This window comes from Prionailurus viverrinus, chromosome E2 (assembly GCF_022837055.1).
Source record: "Prionailurus viverrinus isolate Anna chromosome E2, UM_Priviv_1.0, whole genome shotgun sequence".
NCBI classification, from domain to species: Eukaryota; Metazoa; Chordata; class Mammalia; order Carnivora; family Felidae; genus Prionailurus; species Prionailurus viverrinus.
In genome coordinates, this window is record NC_062575.1 from 42307879 (window position 1) to 42328706 (window position 20828).

At 38.4% G+C, this 20828-nt stretch overlaps 1 protein-coding gene across 5 annotated transcripts in view; it reads left to right on the forward strand.

Moving 5' to 3' along the window:
* Positions 1 to 20828, forward strand: part of DPY19L3 (dpy-19 like C-mannosyltransferase 3) — a 78020-nt gene that overhangs the window by 30351 nt on the left and 26841 nt on the right. For 3 of the 5 annotated variants that reach the window (XM_047834412.1, XM_047834411.1, XM_047834415.1), the window contains exons 5-10: positions 2905 to 3026; positions 3975 to 4120; positions 5587 to 5710; positions 7262 to 7396; positions 18934 to 19065; positions 20450 to 20551. In XM_047834412.1, the coding sequence (XP_047690368.1) occupies positions 2905 to 3026; positions 3975 to 4120; positions 5587 to 5710; positions 7262 to 7396; positions 18934 to 19065; positions 20450 to 20551 (761 nt within the window). The remainder of the gene's footprint in view (positions 1 to 2904; positions 3027 to 3974; positions 4121 to 5586; positions 5711 to 7261; positions 7397 to 18933; positions 19066 to 20449; positions 20552 to 20828) is intronic. The other 2 variants (XM_047834413.1, XM_047834414.1) reach the window with 2 other exon arrangements.

Below are 20828 nucleotides of genomic sequence, written 5' to 3' on the forward strand. Positions count from 1 at the left end.
TTAGTGGCTATTTAGAGCCCACAGTTTGGATCGATGGTAGGGATACTTTTTACTACTAGATTGGTCCTTGTTTCCAGTCCTTTTTAGTGAGAAGAGGCAGGAGATGTGAATTTTTTTTCCTAGGAGAAAATAGGAATATAGTTATTTTCAGTTCAAAGTTAGTATAACAGGGTTTTCACTTTTTTTGATTTTATATTTGTATCTCTTTCTCCTTAAGTTGAAAATTTTGGTTTCTTACAATATTAACTATCATTTAGCTGTTGTGTACAACTGTGCATATACACACAGTGTGTATACACACACACACACACAACAGTACTTTCAGTGCAGCAGTAATTATGTTGCTTCTAATATGATTACCTGAAAACAATTCAGGCTGTCTTCGTAGTTCTTTTTGTCCTTAAGATAAAACCAACTACGTGTGTATGTCTGTGTGTGTATATATATATATACAATTTTTTTTTCACGTTCCTCTGTCATTGGAAAGAGTTCTTTCTGTGTGACCAAGCCACCAACTTAATAGGTTCGTTTTATATTTCTTTTGTTTTTTCCAGGATTGTTCTGTAAAAAAATTTTATTTTGGTTTTTTATACTTCTAAAAAAAGTTTATTTTACATGGTTCCAAAGTCAAACAGTAAAACAGGGAGCATTCAGGGAGGTGTCCTTCCCCTCCCCCGCCCCTTCCATCTTATTTTCTTCTACACTCTTTAAGTAACCATTTTTTTTAGATTTTGTTTTATTCTTCTACTATCAGTATTTTTCCCCTAGTCTCAGTATTTTTAATATAAACAAATACTTTATATATTCATGTATCTCCTTTATTACTGTATACACTGTTCTCCTTTTTTTGCTTTTTCATTTGTCAAAAATCTTGATCACGCTATAATATAACATGAAGATACTCCTAATTCTTTTTGTAATTGCATAGTACTCCGTTTGTGTGGATAACCATAGTTTATTCAGGTAGCTTTCTTGTCTTCATCTGCTCAGGCTGCCATAACAAAATACCATGGACTGGGTGGCTTAAAAAAACTAACTTAGCTTCCTAGAGTTCTAGAAGCAGGAAGTCGGAAGTTAGAGTTCCAATCCTGGTTCTGGTGAAGAGTCTCTTCTTGGCTTGCGGTTAGCCACCTCTCGCTGCACCCTCACGTGGAAGACAGAGACAGAGAGCCAGCTCTGGTGTCTCTTCCCACAAGGTCACTAGTCCCGTCACGAGGGCCCCACTGTCATGACCTTGTCTAACCCTAATTACCTCCCAAAGGCCACACCTCCAAATACCATCACGTTAGGGGTTAGGGCTTCAGCTTATGAGTTCTGGTGGGACACAGACACTCAGTCTGTAGCACGCCTCTGTTAGTCTGGCAAGACTGCCATAACAGACCAGGTGGCTTAAACAACACAAACTGATTTTCTCTCAGGTCTGAAGGCTGAAGTCCAAGATCAAGGTACTGCCAGGGTTGGTTTCTGGTAAAGCCTCTCTCCCTGGCTTGTAGATGGCCACCTTCTTGCCGTGTCCTCACTTGGCCTTTCCCCTGTATGTGTGCACAGAGAAAGCAAAAGAGCTCTCTCTTGTCTGTTCCTCTTCTGAGGACACCAGTCCTATCATATTATGGCCCTATCTTTATGACGTCTCTTAACCTTCATTACCTCCTTATAGACCCTATCCAAATACGCATTGGGATTGGGCCTTAATACAGAAATTTGGAGGGATACAGTTCAGTCCAAAACACCTCCTGCTGATGGACATCTGGTTGCTTCTGATCTTTTGCTTTTAAAGAGGGCACTGCAGGAATGATCTGAGGCCTGTGTTCTTTTGTGTTTTTGCCAGTCTGTCTTTAGGAGTGATTTCTAGGCCAGATCAAAAGGTAAATGCACATGTAATTTTGCTTGGTGGTGCTAAAATTGTTTTCCCAACTGTAGTGTATGAGAGACCTTACTTCCTTAGAACCACACCGAGTATGTCGTCAGACTTCTTTTTTTAAGTTTTTTTTTTTTTTTTTTTTGAGAAAGAGCGTGCCGGGGAGGGGGAGAGAGAGCCGGAGAGAGAGAATCCCAAACAGGACCCAGTGCAGGGCTCCATCTCGCGAATCATGAGATCAGGACCTGAGCCGAGATCAAGGGTCAGACGCTTAAAACGACTGAGCCACCCAGGTGCCCCTGTTGTCAGACTGAATTTTTTTTCCAAGCTGATAGGTGAGAAATGGTATCTCAGTGTAGTGTTAATTTGCACTTACAGTAGGAGCAAGGTTGAGCATCTTTTCATATGTGTAAGGACTATATGCATATTTTCTTCTATGAATTATTTCTTCATGCCTTCTGTTAATTACTCAGCTTGGTTGCAGTGGTATATGACCTCGATATAGCCACAGAATTCTGCAACAACAGGTTTATCTCTTGCTTTTATTATCCAGCCCCCGTTTGGAACCTGCTGTTGTCATGACAGAGGGAAATAGCCACACTGCTGGTGGAAACATGCATCATCTTTTATTAAAAGGTGTCACATCCTCTCACATGCCATTGGTCAGAGCAAGTCAAATGGCCAAACCTATCCCAGGGAAGCGGGGGAGGCTACTTACACCCCCAAAAGAGGTATTGTAGGCCTCATGGCAGGAGGACAGAGCAGGGATATAAAATCCTCTTGCCTACATTATTATAAAAGAACATAGGAGCTTTTCTTTTTCATTGTATGCACGAGAATTATAATTTACCTATGTTTGTGTAAACATGTAAACGTCCATCTAATATACAGTAAGCTCTTTGAGGGTGGGACTGTGTTTTTGGCTTACTATTATATCCCCAATGCCTAGCACATTCTCTGGCACACACTAAAGAATCTATGGATGGTTTTAAATGAATGAATAATTTATAATTATTTTTTCCTGATCTTTCAAATATCAACCTTAGGTTTTCATGGCTTAATATATGATAACAAAACTGAGTCTATGAGGACAATTAACCTTCTCCAACGAATGAATATTTACCAAGAAGTTTTTCTCAGTATTTTATATAGAGTTCTACCCATACAGGTATGTTATGTTCTGTGACACTGAATTGTTAATATCACATGAAAGTCAAAATCTGCTCTCTTAAGTTGAAACTTGCACATATGTTATTCTGATATTCAGCTGGCTTGGTAAAAAAGCAGCAGTATCCCAGTGTTCTCCAGATATGTTGTGAACTTTGCTTTTTACTTGTTTTTATAAGGTATTTTTTACATAGATACTTCCTGGCTTATCATATATGTGTGCAGTCTAGAGACTGGTACATATTTTCATTTAGAAACATGTAATCAGTCACTCCTCAGTTATCCTTGAAATTTAAAAACTGGAAGTTAGCAAATCACAATGACCACTTCGTGTGAATAAGGCAATCCTGGGCAAAGGTAGACGTACAGTTTGTCTAAAGAATGAAGCCAGAGCCCTCGAGGGCTCCTTTCCCTCTTCTACTCTGCTGGGGGGAAGAAAGGCTGCCTGCTGACACACTTTTGCACAAAAAGGACTGATGATGTATGTTTATTGCTTGTAATTAACACCAAGATTCCAAATAATTACATTTCCAGTGTCATATATTTTTTCAATTTTTTTTTTAAGTAGGCTCCACGTCCAATTTAGGGCTTAAACCTGTGACCCTGAAATTAAGAGTCAACATGCTCTGGGGCATCTGGGCGGCTCAGTCGGTTAAGTGGCCAGCTCTTGCTTTTGGCTCAGGTCATGATCTCACGGTTCATGAGATTGAACCCCACGTCAGGCTCCAATGCTGACATCACAGAGCCTGCTTGGGATATTCTTTCTCTCTCTCTCTCTCTCTCAAATAAATAAATAAATAAACATCAAAAAAATAAATTAAAAAAAAAAGAGTCACATTGCTCTGTTGACCGAGCCAGCCAGGCACCCCTCTGCTATCATATTTTTTAAGTGACAGTGAAAAGGATTAGGGCTTCCGTAACAAATATTTTTTCTTGTTCCTTTCTTCAGAAATATTTGGAGCCAGTTTATTTTTATATTTACACCTTGTTTGGACTGCAGGCGATCTATGTCACAGCCCTTTACATAACCAGCTGGCTCCTTAGTGGCACGTGGCTGTCAGGACTGCTGGCAGCTTTCTGGTATGTCACGAATAGGTGAGTTGGAATCCGTTTTCCCATCTCCCTTTTGAAGACGTAAGTTAAAACACAGTTACCTCATTTCCAGTTCAAAGGAAGTTGTTCTGCCACATTTGTTTATGTAGGAGTATTTTCTCTTTGGTTTACTAGTGCTGTGCACTTGTCTTCTTTAGCAAGGTAGAAAGTTCTTCTTATGTATATTTCCAGCTGAGGAACAGAACATTGAATTATAGGTCAGGAGAATCACCATGATAATTCCAGTCGTACTACAGTTTGATGTGTGATCAGTATTTCTCCGGCCACATATCTCATCTCTTAAAGACGTTTAATGATATCTTTACTGTTAACCTTAATAGGGCTGTGTGTCGCTCATAATTAACAAAGCATAAAGGACTGTTCAGATGCAGGGAAGTTCTTATGTTACTTAGTTAATATCTATCATTCTAAATACAAGAGCACTAAATAGCACTTTTTAAAAAACATAGTCAAGATGTATTGATTAATTTCCTGATCTACAGTAGCAACACCAATGTTCAGTACGAGTCTTAAAACTTGAGCACAAGTTCTAATGTTGATTTTACTCTATAATCCTAAGCAAATTACTTTTTAATATAACCTTATTGAGTGCTTACTGTATGCCAACCACTTTACAAAATGCTTTATTTATATTCTTTTAACAACCCTATAGGGTAGATACTATTAACATTTTAGAGATGAGAAAATTAAAGCTTAAAAGGTTAAGCTTACACACACACACACACACACACACACAAACACACATATTACTTACAAAATTGTGTCTTTTTATATACTGATAAAGTCATAGACACATACACCTAGCTAAGTCTTGGTCAGAATTCAAATGCAGGGTATGAAAACACCCAAGAGTATACTGCCTCTTAACATTTTAACATATTATTCCTGCTACGAGTAAATGAAAGGCAAATTTGTTGTTCTATTAAAGTAAATAAAAGACATGTATTGAGTGCCCAGTATGTGTGGGGATGCTTTTGGTACTGGGTAACTAAAGGTAAAGGGTCAACTGTACTTGCCCTCTGGCGGTTTCTGTTCCAGAGGGACAAGAGGCTCTTTCAAAAATTATTACCAGTGACAAATTTAAGATTCAGATTTAAGCACTAGAGAAACACGGAGAGGGAGAATGCAAAACAATGCCAGTTTGCACTAATGAAGTTGGAAGGAAATAAACGTGCGAGGCAGTTAACCATGGGGTTTGGAATCACCACCGTGGATTGGACCCCAGTTCCACCACTTAGCTAGCTGCATACCTGGGGACAGGTTCCTTACATTTTCCCAGTGCAACTTGGTATTACAGGGATGATAATGATGAGGACATATCATTACTGTCGAGAACTGACAACCAGAATCTAAGTATAGTTAATGTCCTATATCTTTCCCTTTAGGAAAGCTTTCAGCTAATTATAGTAAAAATGATTCCTTTGGCCATTTGTGTTTTCTCTGTGCAGGATAGATACTACGAGAGTTGAGTTTACCATCCCCTTGAGAGAGAATTGGGCTCTGCCATTCTTTGCAATTCAGATAGCGGCAATTACATATTTCCTGAGACCAAACTTACAGCCTCTTTCTGAGGTAAGTTTTTATAATACTTTATATATATTTTTAATTCTCCAGTTTTGTCTCAGAAACTTCGAAAGATGTGACATGCATAGTGTCGCACTGCACGGGAATAGTTCTTATTCCGTGACCAGTTTTTAACTTGAGTTAAACGAAGTTTCCTCTTCCTGAGCCCTCTCCTACTTTGCAAAGAAAATGTTTTCCTTTTTGATGTTAAAAATGTACTCTACATAATCTGCCCTTAAATAGCTGCAGCAAACCCACACACAATGTCTGCGAAACTGTCAGAGTCCTGAAGCTGTTGCTCTTGAGATGTGAGTTGGAGCAGTAGCGCCTCCATAAGACTGTGGGGTACACGTTCCCTATGTGGATGTTTCTATGCACAGTGTACACATTCCTTATGTGGATGTTTCTATGCACAGTGTACACGTTCCTTGCGTGGATGTTTCCATGCACAGTGTACACATTCCTTATGTAACTATTCCCATGCACAGTGTACACGTTCCTTACATGAATGTTTCTGTGCACAGTGTACATATTCCTTATGTGGATATTTCCATGCACAGTGTACACGTTCCTTATGTAACTCTTTCCGTGCACAGTGTACACGTTCCTCGCGTGGATGTTTCCATGCACAGTGTACACGTTCCTTATGTAACTCTTTCTGGGCACAGTGTACACGTTCCTTGCGTGGATGTTTCCATGCACAGTGTACACGTTCCTTATGTAACTCTTTCCGTGCACAGTGTACATGTTCCTTGCGTGGATGTTTCCATGCACAGTGTACATGTTCCTTATGTGGATATTTCCGTGCACAGTGTACATGTTCCTTACGTGGATGTTTCCATGCACAGTGTACACGTTCCTTATGTAACTATTTCCGTGCACAGTGTACACGTTCCTTGCATGGATGTTTCCATGCACAGTGTACACGTTCCTTATGTGGATATTTCCGTGCACAGTGTACATGTTCCTTACGTGGATGTTTCCATGCACAGTGTACACGTTCCTTATGTAACTATTTCTGTGCACAGTGTACACGTTCCTTATATGAATGTTTCTATGCACAGTGTACATGTTCCTTACGTGGATGTTTCCGTGCACAGTATACATGTTCCTTACATGAATGTTTCTATGCACAGTGTACATATTCCTTATGTGGATATTTCTGTGCACAGTGTACACGTTCCTTATGTAACTCTTTCCGTGCACAGTGTACACGTTCCTTATGTGGATGTTTCCGTGCACAGTGTACATATTCCTTATGTGGATATTTCCATGCACAGTGTACACGTTCCTTATGTAACTCTTTCCGTGCACAGTGTACACGTTCCTTACGTGGATGTTTTCGTGCACAGTGTACACGTTCCTTGCGTGGATGTTTCCGTGCGCAGTGTCACTTTAGGACAGTTAGAGCTCAAATAACAAGTGCAAGGGTTTTCAGAGCAACGGTTTATGGTTTTTCTATTTGGTTGATATAGACATTGGCTGCTTTTGAGAAAACTTATCTGCAAGGCTTTTTCTTCCTAGAGACATGTAAATTATACTCAGGTTTTCTTTTTACAGAGGCTGACACTTCTTGCCATTTTCGTATCAACTTTTCTCTTTAGTCTGACATGGCAATTTAATCAGTTTATGATGCTGATGCAAGCATTAGTGCTATTCACACTGGACTCCCTGGACATGCTGCCGGCAGCGAAGGTGAGCCGCGCTTTTTCCTCTTGGGGGGGACGGTCGTCATTTAGCGCCGTAGGTCATAGCGCGAGCTCCAGAGGTGCACATGCGTAGCAGTGAAGTTGAAGCTGCTTCTTAGCTACAGTATAAATCTGCTGTGGTCAACTGAAGTTGAGTAATCTGTGCAGCCTTGTTTGACCAGCTTAACTTTTATTCTGTCTCGATCAATTGTCCTTTGTAGAGATGACTTAAATTTTAAAATAGAAGCTAGCTCTTGTAAAATGTCTTATGATATACTGCCTTTTCCCCCCAAGGAAATCAGTGGGTAGGCAACACCTTTCTGTGGTACTTCGTAAAATTTTCATAGTAACGTTTAACAAGCGTGGGAATCCCTGCTGCCTGGCCAGAGGTCACATAGGAAACGGCAATTTTAAGGAAGCCGTTGTTTGTCTCACCATGTGTGACGGTGGTATGCGCCGCTATTATTTAATTGCAAGGTGTTTTTCACGTGCAGAAATGTGTTTTAATGTATTGTGTATGTTTTAAAACTTGTTCATCATTAGTAAAGTAACAGTAACTAAGTATTCTCCCAGTGTAATAAAATATTCTCTCCAAGTCTAAGACAGCAATAGAGTTGAATACAGAAGAGTCGTGTTCATTTATTCCATGTCGAGAGAGACGCAGCGGTCTTTAGAGACTGACTGAATACGAATTAGGAAACATTAAAGCCAGCCAGCAAGTGGACGTTGTCCTAGGCAGCTAGGACAGGATAGGCATGACAGGGCGTCACCACCCACGTAAGACATTGTCCCATCCGCAAGGGTGTTGCTACAGCCTGGGAGATAAAGATAGAGACAGCTAGAACAACTAGATGTCTGTATGTCTGTAATGTTAATTTGTAGTAATAGGGAGTGCTGAAGTCTAGAAGAAGGTTCTTTTCAGGCCAGAAAGCTTCCACAGAAATGGGAGGCTAGGGCCGGGCCACAAATGAGAAGAGTAGAATTTGGATGGAGTGTGAGGGGGCAGGTTATGAAGGTAAAATACAGGAGGGAAAGCAAGTCGGTGGAGCAAAGGTAAAGCAGTGTTTGTGTGTGGAAAGTACGTGTACGTGATACTAAATCATGGTTATCGAGCTCCACGTGCCTCAAAAAGCCTCGTGTACAAGTGAAGTGAGTCTGTTTATATTTGCTTTTCCTGTTTTGTAACCTGTGTACTTTGGTCATGGTGACCTGTAGGCTCCGGGGAAGGGGTGCCTGGTGCCTCTGTCCCTCCTGGGCCGCATTCCTAGGCCAGCTGGTCTGCCTTTCTCTCTTTGTATGTAATACCACGTTTCCTCCCTTTCCAGCAAGTACTTTTCAAAAGAACTCTGTACATTTTCATATAAAAAATAAATACATTGAGCTATTTTGAAAACAAATACATAAAATTTTTCTGTAGTGTAATTTCACAGAAAAGCCTAAAAATGTGCTTTCCCTTTCACTGACACTTTCACTTCTAGAGGTTTATCCTTAGGAAATAATCAACCATGTCCATTTAAGTTGTGCCGTAATAAGAAAACCCTAGCTGGAAACAGTCTAAGTCAATGGCAATAGAATATTGTTAAATAAATATGGTATATTAGTGCAACAGAGTATTACATAACCTTTATTTTCCCTATCTGGTTTTTAAAAGTAAAACACATGTAGGGAAAGTGAGAAAAGTTTCTGGAAAGATATATATCCAAGTATTAGCAATCAGCTGTGTGATTGATGTTCTTAAATTCCTTTTGTCCTTTAAATCTTTTTAATTTTTCTGTAAAGAACACGTGTTTCTTTTTCTGTTTTCTTTTAAACTAGAAAACAGAATAAAAGATACGGTTTTGACACAGTTTTGACGTGTGCGCGTGTGCACACACACACAAAACCAAAGAATAACAGTTAATTTATGTCTTATTTGGTTCTAAACTTTGCTAAACTTTTATCATTGAAACTGTGTCAATGTTAGTGGTGGTCATTGTAAGTATGAAAATTTAAGGAGGGGCAGCTTAGTAAGGAAAGAATCCTGAGTTGCAAAACCAAGCTGCTTTTATCAAGTATGAAAATAACTAGCTCTTTAAATTTCAGCAAGTGGTTTAACTTCTTGCAGCCTCAGTGTCTTTATAAATTGGAGTCACTGATCTCTAATCATGCCAAATGGGAGAGTCAGAATAGTTGGGAGAGAAAAAGGTAATGCAGATTCAGAGCCTGATGTGGTGACAAGAAAGAGTAGCCTCTTCAGTGTGTGTCATCTTTTCATGGTCGATGGAAAGAAAGAAACTCTCTAACCATCAAAAGCTCAAGTTTCACTTAGAAATGTGTATAGGCTTTGAAACTATAGAGCAGAACAGTAGATGGTATTATAAAGCATATACTTTTTTATATTAAAGCCCAAGAATATGGAGGCTGATAAAGTTTTATTAATCCATTGTGAAAACAACAAGACACATTAATGATCACTACCTAAGAAGAAATTTTAAAGTACTCCATGTGGTTCCAGACAAGATAGAGTAAATGCACTCCCCTCTATTCCTCCCACTAAGTACAACTAAAAGCCCTGGACAATATATATAAAAGAAACATGAGAAGATTTTAAGGGGCGAAGAAAAGAAAGCAGGCTGCTTAGAGCCCTGGCAACTGGAAGAAGAAGACCCCTTCCCAGCCAAGTGGGGTCCTTGGATTTTCCTTTTGCCTCATGTATCCCAGAGTAGGTGCTGGAAAAGTCAGCAACCAGGAAACCCCAATGGACTCAATCAGAAGTCCCAAGATAAGCCAAAGGACCAGAAAAAGGGAGGCGGGATATCTCTAGCAAGATAGAAAACCTTTAGACATTGATTGTGTACTTAACCAAACACCACGGAAAAAGCTTCACTCCCACCTCCATCGGCAGAAGTTCAGTGGGGAAGCTGGACTTCCACCCTCGCCCAGCTGTAACAAGATAGTCCTCACTTCCTGCTGGGGCTATGTCAGAAGAAATCTATTGGGGAGGCAGCGCTTTCACTGTCTCCCAGAAGTGTCAGTGAGGGCCACATCCAGTGGTTAGTGAGATATCCCTTCCCTTCATCCAGTAGTAGTGACATATCCCTTCCTCTCCCTGACAGGATGGTGCCGGAAAAGACCAACAGGGAAGCCAGACTTTTAACCACCATAAGCCTTGGGGCACCTGGGTGGCTCGGTCGGTTGGACGTCTGACTCTTGATTTCTGTTCAGGTCATGATCTCACTGTTTGTGAGTTTAAGCTCCACATCAAGCTCTGTGCTGACAGTGCAGAGACTGCTTGGGATTCTCTCTCTCTCCTTCTATCTCTGTTCCTCCCCAACTTGTGCTCCCACTCTCTCTCTCTCTCTCTCTCAAATATATAAACGTGAAAAAAACATTTTTTTGTAAAGTAACAAACCTCCTTCGCTCCCTTCACCCTCCCCCCGACCCCCAACAGTGTCAGTGAAGGGCCATGTGAGGAGCAGTATGGAGCGAGGCATCCCTTCCCTTCCCAGCCAGGATGGTATCAGCAGAAGCCTCGTAGGGAGCCTAAAGTTTCATTATCTCGCAGCCATGAGACACCCCTCTCCCCCGTCTCCCAAAAGTCAACAGAGGCCAAGTGGAAAACCTAGATCTAACCCCATCTGGAAATAATGAGACTGCATCCTTCTTCCCCCACTGGCATGGCACAGAGGACGCCTCCTGATACAGAAACTTAAATAAGATCCAGAGTCCAGTAACATAATACAGTGCAAGTGAAGATCACTTCTTATACTAAGAACTGGGAAAATCTCTCTTGAGTGAAAAGAAACAATCACCAGATCTCAACACCAACACACAAAAGTTGGATTATCTCACGAGGAATTTAAAGCAGCCATTATAAAAAATTTTCATTGAGCACATACAAACACTTGAAACAAATTAAAAATATAAACTCACAACATACAGAAGATACAAATGAGGAGCATATAAGAAATATTTTTGCTGAAAAACTCCAGTAATGAAAATTTAAAAACTCAGGAGATGGGCCCAGCAGCAAAATGGAGTGGTCAGAAGAAAGAACCAACGAGGGACACTTGGGTGGCTCAGTTGGTTAAGCACCCGACTTCGGCTCATTTCATGATCTCATAGCTCGTGGATTCGAGCCCCACATCAGGTTCTGTGCTGACAGCTCAGAGCCTAAAGCCTACTTCAGATTCTGTGTGTGTCTCTCTCTCTGCCCCTCCCCTGCTCATGCTCTGTCTATCTCTGTCTCTTAAAAATAAATAAACATTAAAAAAAATTTTTTTTAAGAAGAAAGAACCAGTGAACTTGAAGATAGAACAGGTTAGAAATTACCTAATTTGAACAAGAGAAAATAGAGTGGGAAAAAAAAAAAAGAGCAGCCTCAGGTATCTGTGGGACTATAACAAAACTCTAATATTCTTCTAATCAAAATCCCCAAAGGAGAGATCGAGTGTAAGACTGAAGAAAAGTATTTGAAAAAGTACTTTTTGAAGGTGTTTGAGAATTTCCCAAATTTCACAAAAGATGGAAACTTACAGAATCAAGAAGCTGAGCTAATGTCAAATAGGCTAAACCCAAACAAATACATGCCAAGACACATAACAATCAAACTTCTGAAGACTAAAGATAAAGAGGGGTGCCTGAGTGGCAGAGTCAGTTAAGCATCCAACTCTTGGTCTCAGCTCAGGTCTTGATCTCAGAGTTATTAGTTCAAGCCCGGCATTGGGTTCCACACTGGGCATGAAGCTTACTTTAAAAATAAATAAATAAATAAATAAATAAATAAAATAAGATAAAATAACATTAAATAATAAATACATAAATAAATAAATAAATAAATAAATAAATAAATAAATAAATAAATAAGAAATCTTAAAAGCAGAGAAAAACAATACTTATCCAAAGGGGAAAACTAAGTTGAGTGACAGCAGGTTTCTCATCAGAAACAATGGTGCTGAAAGAAAAGAATGGTTAACCCAGAATCCTATGCCCAGCAAAAATATCCTTCACAGAAGGAGGAGAAATGAAAACATTCTCAGATGAAGGAAAAGAGTTTGTTGCTCATGGAACTACCCTAAAAAATGGCTAAAAGAAGTTCTTGAAACAGGAAATGATAAAGAAGAAATGTTGGGAGATCAGGAACAAAGAAAAGGCAAAAGAGTAAAACTATTAATAAATAAAACAGACTTGCCATCTCCTCTTGAGTTTTCTAATGTATGTTTGATGGCTGAAGCAAAAATTATAATGTTGAATGTGGTTCTCATTGTATGTAGAGAAAATATCTAAGATAATTGTGTTATAAATGGGAAGAAAAAAAGGATTTAAGTAAAGTTTCTATACTTGATTCAAACTGGTAAAATAGCCACACCAGTAGACTGTGGTAAGTTATGAGTGTATAATGTAATAACCCAGAACGACCATTAAAAAATCTGTACAAAAAGATAAATTCAAAAATACTATAAATAAATAAAAATGGAATTCTAAGAATGTTCAAGTAACCAACAGGAAGGTAAGAAAAAGAAAACAGATGAAAAACAGCAAACAGAAAACAAAATGACAGGTACGACCTAACAAATCAATAATTACATTAAAGATGAATGATCTAACTACAACTACTTAAAGACAGAGATCGATAGAGTGGGTTAAAGAAGCACAAGAACTTATTTCAAACACAACATTAAGAAGATTGAAAGTAAAAGAAATTGGGAAAGATAATACTGTGCAAACATTAATCAAAAGAAAGTAGTAGTAGCTATATTAATATGAGATAAAGTAGGTGTCAGAGCAGAGAAAATTACCAGGACAAAAGGGTTATTAAAAGGGTTAATCTACCAAGAAGACATAGCAATCCTAAATATGTGTGCACCGAACAGTAGAGCTACAAAATATGTGAAGCAAAAACTGGCAGCCGAAAGGAGAACTAGACAAATCCACAAATAAGTTGAGGACCTCAACACCCCTCTTTCAACAACTGATAAAACAGAAGATCATTAAGGATATAGTACTTAACACCATCAAGGAACAGGATGTAATCAACATTTATAGAACACCACACCCAATAACAGCAGAAGAGCCAATGGATTGAATCAATAGAGTCAAACTAGAAATCAGTACAGAAAGATTTTAAAAAAATTCTAATACTTAGAAACTAAACAACACACTTCTAAATAACCTGTGGGTCAAAGAACATCAATATCTATGGTCTCAAAGCCTTGAGATGACACTGAACTCAGTGACAAAAGGCAGCCTTGTCATATCAAACCTGTAGGATACAGCTAAAGCAACAATAAAGAGAAATGTATCACACTAGAAAAGAGGAAACATCTGAAATCAGTAATCTAAGCTCCCACCTTAAGAAATTAGAAAAAGAAGAGCAAAATAAACCCGAGACAAGCAAAAGGAAGAAAATAATAAAAGCAGAAATCCGTGAAATTGAAACATAAAAGCAATAGAGAAAATCCGTGAAATAAAAAGCTAGTTCTTGGGGTGCCTGGCTGGCTCAGTTGGTGTAGTATGCAACTCTTAATCTCGGGGTTGTGGGTTCAAGCCCCACGCTAGGTGTAGAGATTATTTTTTTAAAAAAATCTTAAAAGCTAGTTCTTTCAAAAGCAAAATTACAAACCTCTAGCCAGACCTCATAATGGCCTTGGAGCATTATAAACTCAATCTCAACTCATTTTGATACCAAAGTTTGAGTCTCTGTTCTAGCCTGTATTATAGTATAGTTAATTAAGAGCACAGATTCTGGAACCGGACCACCTAGGTTTGAGTGAGTTGATATATTTGAATCATTTAGAACAAAACTGCCTGGTATTTTATGAATGTTACACAAATGTTAACCATGGCTAATTCAAAATGATTATGGAGAGGGGCGCCTGGGTGGCTCAGTTAAGTGTCTGACTTCAACTCAGGTCACGATCTCGCAGTTCGTGAGTTCTAGTCCTGCGTCGGGCTCTGTGCTTACAGCTCAGAGCCTGGAGCCTGCTTCGGATTCTGTGTGTGTCTCTCTCTCTGCCTCTCCCCCACTCATGCTCTGTCTCTCTGTCTCAAAAATAAACATTAAAAAAAAATTTTTTTTAAATGATTATAGAGAGCAGGAGCAAGACCCACTGAAGAAAATTCCAGTTACTCTACATAGAAAGAATATATTACTGCTACCTCGTTTCTAAACTCTACTGGACTAATAAAATCTGAGAACAAACATCAGATCTACCACTGATAATTTAGGACTTTCTAATATGCAATACTACTCAATGTTACGTTCCGGCGGCTCACTAGCAATGTTTCTTACGAACCTTGAATATCATTACATTTATAAAACCATACAACCTTGTTGTAACACAAACTGTTCTTTTTTCTAGAAGTATGCCTATTTGACCCAAAAACTGGCAACACCACAAAACACCATAACTCAAAAAGGCAAACAAAAAATTGTTTTATTTTTTTAAAATGTATTCGTGAGTGATTTGTTATCCTTAAAGAGGATAATGAGAAAAATATTTGCACTCCAGTAGGAAAGAGAGCAAAAAATACAAACACTTCCTAGAAGGAAAAGCAGCAAAAAGAATAAAATACTTTGATATAACTTGAACAAAAGAATTGCAAACTTTCTTCTATACTGCAAGCTACAAAACATTGAAAGTTTTAAAGACCAACATAAGTTAGAAGGATACTCATGTTTATGGATTGGAAGGCTTACTATTTTTAAAATGACAGTACTCCTAAATTGATGTACAGATTCAACACGATTTCTCTCAGAATCCCAGGTGATTTTTTTTTTTTTTTTTTGCAGAAATTGACAAGCCAATCTTAAAATTCATGGGAAAACCCAAGGGACCCAGAATAGTTGAAGCAGCCATGAAAAAGAGAAATAAAGTTGGGAGACACACACTTTCCAATTTCAGAACTTATTTCCAAGCTACAGTAATTGAGACAGTGTGATACTGGTAGGAGGACAGACATAAATCAGTGGAATAAAATTGAAAGACCAGAAATAAGTCTTCACCAAAAATAAACAGTCAATTGATTTTCAACAAGGGAGCCAAGATAATTATGGAGAAAAAATCTTTTCAGCAAATGGTGCTGGAATAACTGGATATCCACATGTGAAAGAATTAAGTCAGATCCCTCCCTCCCAACCCCCCCCCCCATATACAATAATTAACTCAAAGTACAGCAAAGACCTACTTTAAGAGCTAAAGCTATAAAACATGGAGAAGACAGGAAAAATTCTTCATGACCTTGGAGTAGGCCAAGCCTTCTTACAAGGATCAGCACCAAAAGCATGAGTGACTAAAGAAGAACATGGGTGAATTGGACTTCATCAAACTTAAAAACTTTTGTGTTTCAAAACAAATCATCAAAGTGAAAAGACAGCTCACAAAATGGGAGAGAATATTTGCAAATCCTCTATCTGATAATGCACTTCCAGGATATATAAAGAACTCTTTCAGCTCTTTCAATAATAAATACGGGCAAAAGATTGGATAGACAATTCGAGAAGATACGTAAATGTCCAGCAAGCACATGAAAAGATGCTCAGCATCATTACTCACTAGGGAAATAAGTCAAAACCAAAATAAGATACACTTTCACCCCCACTCACATGGCTAAAACCTAAAAACAACAACAAAGACAGATGATAAGCATTGGCAAGGATGTGAAGATGTTAGAACTTTCATTGCTGGAGGGATATATAGAAGGGTGCAGCCTCTTTGGAAAACAATTTAGCACTGGCTCACATGTTAAACATAGAGTTGCCACGCGATCAGCAATTCCACTGCTAGGTGACATACCCAAGAGCAATGAAAACCTATATCCGCATAAAAATTTGTACATGAATGTTCATAGCAGCGTGATTCAGAATGGCCAGAAAGTGGAAACTACCAAAATGCCCATCACTTGATGAATGGAGTAAACAAAATGTGGTACAACGGAATATTATTCAACCGTCAAAATTTAGAATGAAGCACTGATACATGCTACAACATGAAGGAACCTTGAAAAAACACTGTGCTACGAAGCCAGTCACACAAAAACAAATATTGTGTGGTTCCACTTGTATGGAATGTCAAAATATGCCAATCCTTAGAGGCAGAAAGTAGATTGGTGTTGGATAGGAATGATGGGAAGGAAATAAGGAGTGAGGACCTACAAAAAAAAAGGAGTTACAGCTAATGGCTATGGAATTTGGGGGGACTGGGGAGATGATGAGGATATCTTAAAATTAGATTTTGGTGATGTTTGCACAACTGTTAATACTAAAAGTCAGGAATTGTGCCCTTTAAAAAGGTGAATTTTATGGCATGTGAATTATATCTCAATAAAGCTATTAAAAAAGAATAACTATTCCTTTGCTATCTAGTAATTGTACTTTTAGGAATCTGTCCTAAGGAAATGCTTTCATTCATTTGTCCCTCCAATATTTATTGAGTGTCACTGTCCTAGTGGGTGTTGTTTTAGGTGCTAGCTATACAACAATGAACAAATTAAGGAGCTACGGAAGCCTCCCCACCCCCACACCTTATCCATGTTTTCAGTTATGTGAGGTCAGCCACGGTGAGAAGCAGATAATCCACCTCTGACCTATAGCCAGAATGACAGTAGTAGCCTGATTCAATGTCACATGCCTGCATCACTCACCTTATTTCATTCATCTCATCACGTAGGCATTTTATCATATCACAAGAAAAAGGGTGAGTGCAGTATAAGAAGATATTTTGAGAGAGACTACATTCCCATAAATCTTGTACAGTATATTGTTACAATGGGTCTATTTTATTATTGGTTACTGTTGTTAATCTCTTACTGTGCCTAATTTGTAAGTTAAACTTTATCATCATGTACAGGATGTATGTATCCATTCGGTGCATTCATGGTTTCAGGCGTGACTAGGCAGGAGCCCACTGGGATCTTGGAACAGATCCCTCGCAGATAAGGGTGGAGGAGTGTAATCAGATACAATGATTTGAGGACTTTTTCAAAAGGATGTTCGTAATAACATTAACTTCAACAATAATGAAAAGCTGGGAACAAATGATCCACTGGCAGACAAATTACGGCATATGGTAGAATGTTATGTAACCATTTAAAATTAAGTTTTCACAGAACAGTCATTGATGTGAGAAAATGATACAATATAATGGGAAATAAGGAAAATGCCACATGAAATATCCTACCACCACTATGAAATCAATACTATTTCTGTAGGTAATGATGTTGGATTTTGATTTTAGAGCCCACTTTTCTATCCATTATTGTTTCTTTTTTTATGTTTTCCTAAATCTCCTATAATGAAATATTGTGCCATTATAATCCTAAAATCCACATTTCTGTGAACAACCAAGCAAAAGCACTGAACCGTTACAGGTGTTGCCTTCTAAATGCTTGTTACATGTGTGTTTCCTTTGAAGTTAAGAAAACAAAGCTATGAGGGAAATCTGGTTTGCTGCTGAATGAAAGTGGGATTTTTCATATGCCGATATGAATATGGAATTGTCCAATCTCAAAGAGGAGAGAAAGTATCAACTCGTTATCAGAGGCTGTCAGTTTTTCTTTGTGGCATATTTTCTGCGTTCAAGTTGGTGGAGTTTTGCTTCTTTCAGTATCCACCTGTCAACAATTCTTATACACCGAGAGCTGTCGTTAGCGAGTGCTCATTATGTGCTAGGCATTTTAAAACAGCCACATCCGGTCCTTCCGCCAGGCCTCACGGCAACTCTGAGGAAGGTGTAAACATCCCTCTTCTACACATGAACCAGTTCCAGAACATGAAGGTCACACAGCTGGTTTATGTCAGAATCCGCAAGCTGGCACAGGTGCTGTTGACCCCAGTTGTGGGTTTTGTTTTGTTTTTTTTTTAATGTTTATTTATTTTTGAGAGAGAGACAGAGCATGAGCGAGAGGGAGAGACCCAGAATCCAAAGCAGGCTCCAGGCTCTGAGCTGTCAGGACAGAGCCCGACGTGGGGCTCGAACCTGCCGACTGCGAAATCACAACCTGAGTGCAAGTCAGACGCTTAACTCACTGAGCCACCCAGGCGTCCCAACCCCGGTCGTGTTCTTGACTGCTGCACTGTGCCACCTTCTAGAGACCCCCCGAAGTGGAAAGTCGAAGGCCTTGCTCCAGGAGGGCTTTTCAGCCTGATGGAATCAGGTGCACACACAGAGAAAAGGAAGCAATAGGATAGTCTGGAGTGTGGAAAATTCAGAAATAACAGAACACCAGAAGATTCTGTACATAGTAACTGTAAGAGAATTTAGAAGGAAATTGCGGACTGCATTTGCCCATTTCCAGAATATGTTTATGCCATTGTCTGCTTCCTCTACTTCATATTATCTGTTTGTTTCCTCTTTAACTAATGTTACAAGGTTTAAAATGCAGTATATTAAAAGGTAAATAAGCAGTATGTGTATGATTTTGGATTTTAGATGGAATTGCTTGAAGCTAGGTGTGCTTTCTGCTTTATTTGTAACTTGAATGTATCCATCCGGCTAGTCGCCCACGTGCCAGCATGCGGTAGGCTTCTGATAAAGTCTTTAACCACCTAATCTTTGCTTGTTGCAGGCGACATGGCTGTATGGCATACAAATGACAGGCTTGCTCTTGGTGTGCATTCTTCAGTTTTTTAATTCTATGATTCTTGGATCATTGCTGATCAGTTTTAATCTTTCAGTATTAATTGCAAGAAAACTTCAGGTAGGACATTATTTTTGTCCTTTAAGCAAACTTTTTTTAAAATTGTGTGGTTGCTTGGGCCTTATTTTTATACAGCACACAAAGGAAAATGTATGACCAGATTCCCACTGAAAAGCACCGGACCCATTATTTAGGGGTTTTTTGTTTTGTTTTGGGTTTTGGTTTTGTTTGTTTGTTTGTTTGTTTGTTTTTATGTGCACGGTGTAGCGTCTCTGTTTTCACGCTTTCTGATGTGCCACCCCTTGTTTTGACATTTACTTTTGTCTTAGAGAATTGGAATCTCAGTTCAGGGATTAGCCAGAGATGCTTATTTGAATGCATGCCATTGATTTAAACCTGAAACGAAGAAGAAAAACTTTTTTACTTCTGGTGTGTGTGAATTCAAGAGTAAGAAGAACCTGTTGCTTGGGGACATATGTTCATCCCAGTGTCTCTCGAGTTGCTGGATACCTTATTATTGGCGACACAGTAGCACTGCTCCCTACCGCAGCATTCCGTATCGTGGTATTGATTTTTAAGTGAATTTAGATTAACTCTGAGAATTTTGAGAATCCAGATACATACATTCAGAAATAAGGGGACATTCCTAGAGTGTCACATTTGAAAACACTGACCTGATATTTTGGTTTTATTAAAGAATTCAAATCTCTTAAAGTTACATGAGATTTAATTTGTTTTTCTTCACATGACGTCACAAGGCCTGTTTGCTTTTTCATAAGCATATGAGAAACATTTCTCATAAGTACTTTTATATCAAGAAGCTGTTTTACCTTCTGCTTTAGGAAGAAAATATCCTGTCATGGACAAGCTGTCACAAAGATTTTTTTAAAAAAGGCTTCAGTTGATGATCTAAAACAATAGTTCTCATTCATCCTTCTAACTTTAGTTATAAATAAACATCATGCCTATTTAATTCTTCAAAATTATTAGATATTATTATATTTGATGATCTGTAAAGTTAATCTGACAGATATAAGAAGACTATTATAAAGAGCACAATTCATCTTTTATTATACTGGTAGGTCTTTAATTTGCTGTGTCGTCTGTGATACATGAATTAATGGTTAAATGACCACAAGATTTGTTCAGTCAGTGTATCCTGAGTACCCTTCTGGCAGACCCCATACTCTAGTTGCAAAGGTCTAAAAAAAAAAAGACTAGGACAGTTTTCTGACATTATGAAGCTTATTAAGGGATTCATTTACATTTATATTAGACATTTACAAACATTAAGACAGTATATAACCTCGTGAAAAGTAGGTGATATTTTCCACATATTTTCCCAGTATGTTGCATGATCTCATGTTTTAAATCCTTAAGTAATCTCATCTTAAATGTCTCTGAAGTAATTTAAGAATTAAGACTCAGCTGTTTTCATTTCTAGAAAAATCTGAAAACTGGAAGCTTCCTTAATAGGCTGGGGAAACTATTATTACATTTATTTGCAGTTTTATGCTTGACACTTTTTCTCAACAACATTATTAAGGTAGGTTAATAAAATGACATTTAATTTATGAATTAAAGTTACCTAAAGAATGACCAGTTCTCCTTTTAACAAGCTCAGTTTTCACTTTGTTTCTGAAACAGTTATTCTCTATCTCAGTCATTGATTTCTGCTCATTTTTTAAATATGTTCTAACTTGAACTCACTTTTTGAGTTACTACACTTTTTAAAAGCTCAACTTTAAAGGCATTAAACGAGTGTCTCTCTAATTTTAAAAAATTCTGCTTTTTAGAGAGCGTTTTCTTGCACTATGCTACAA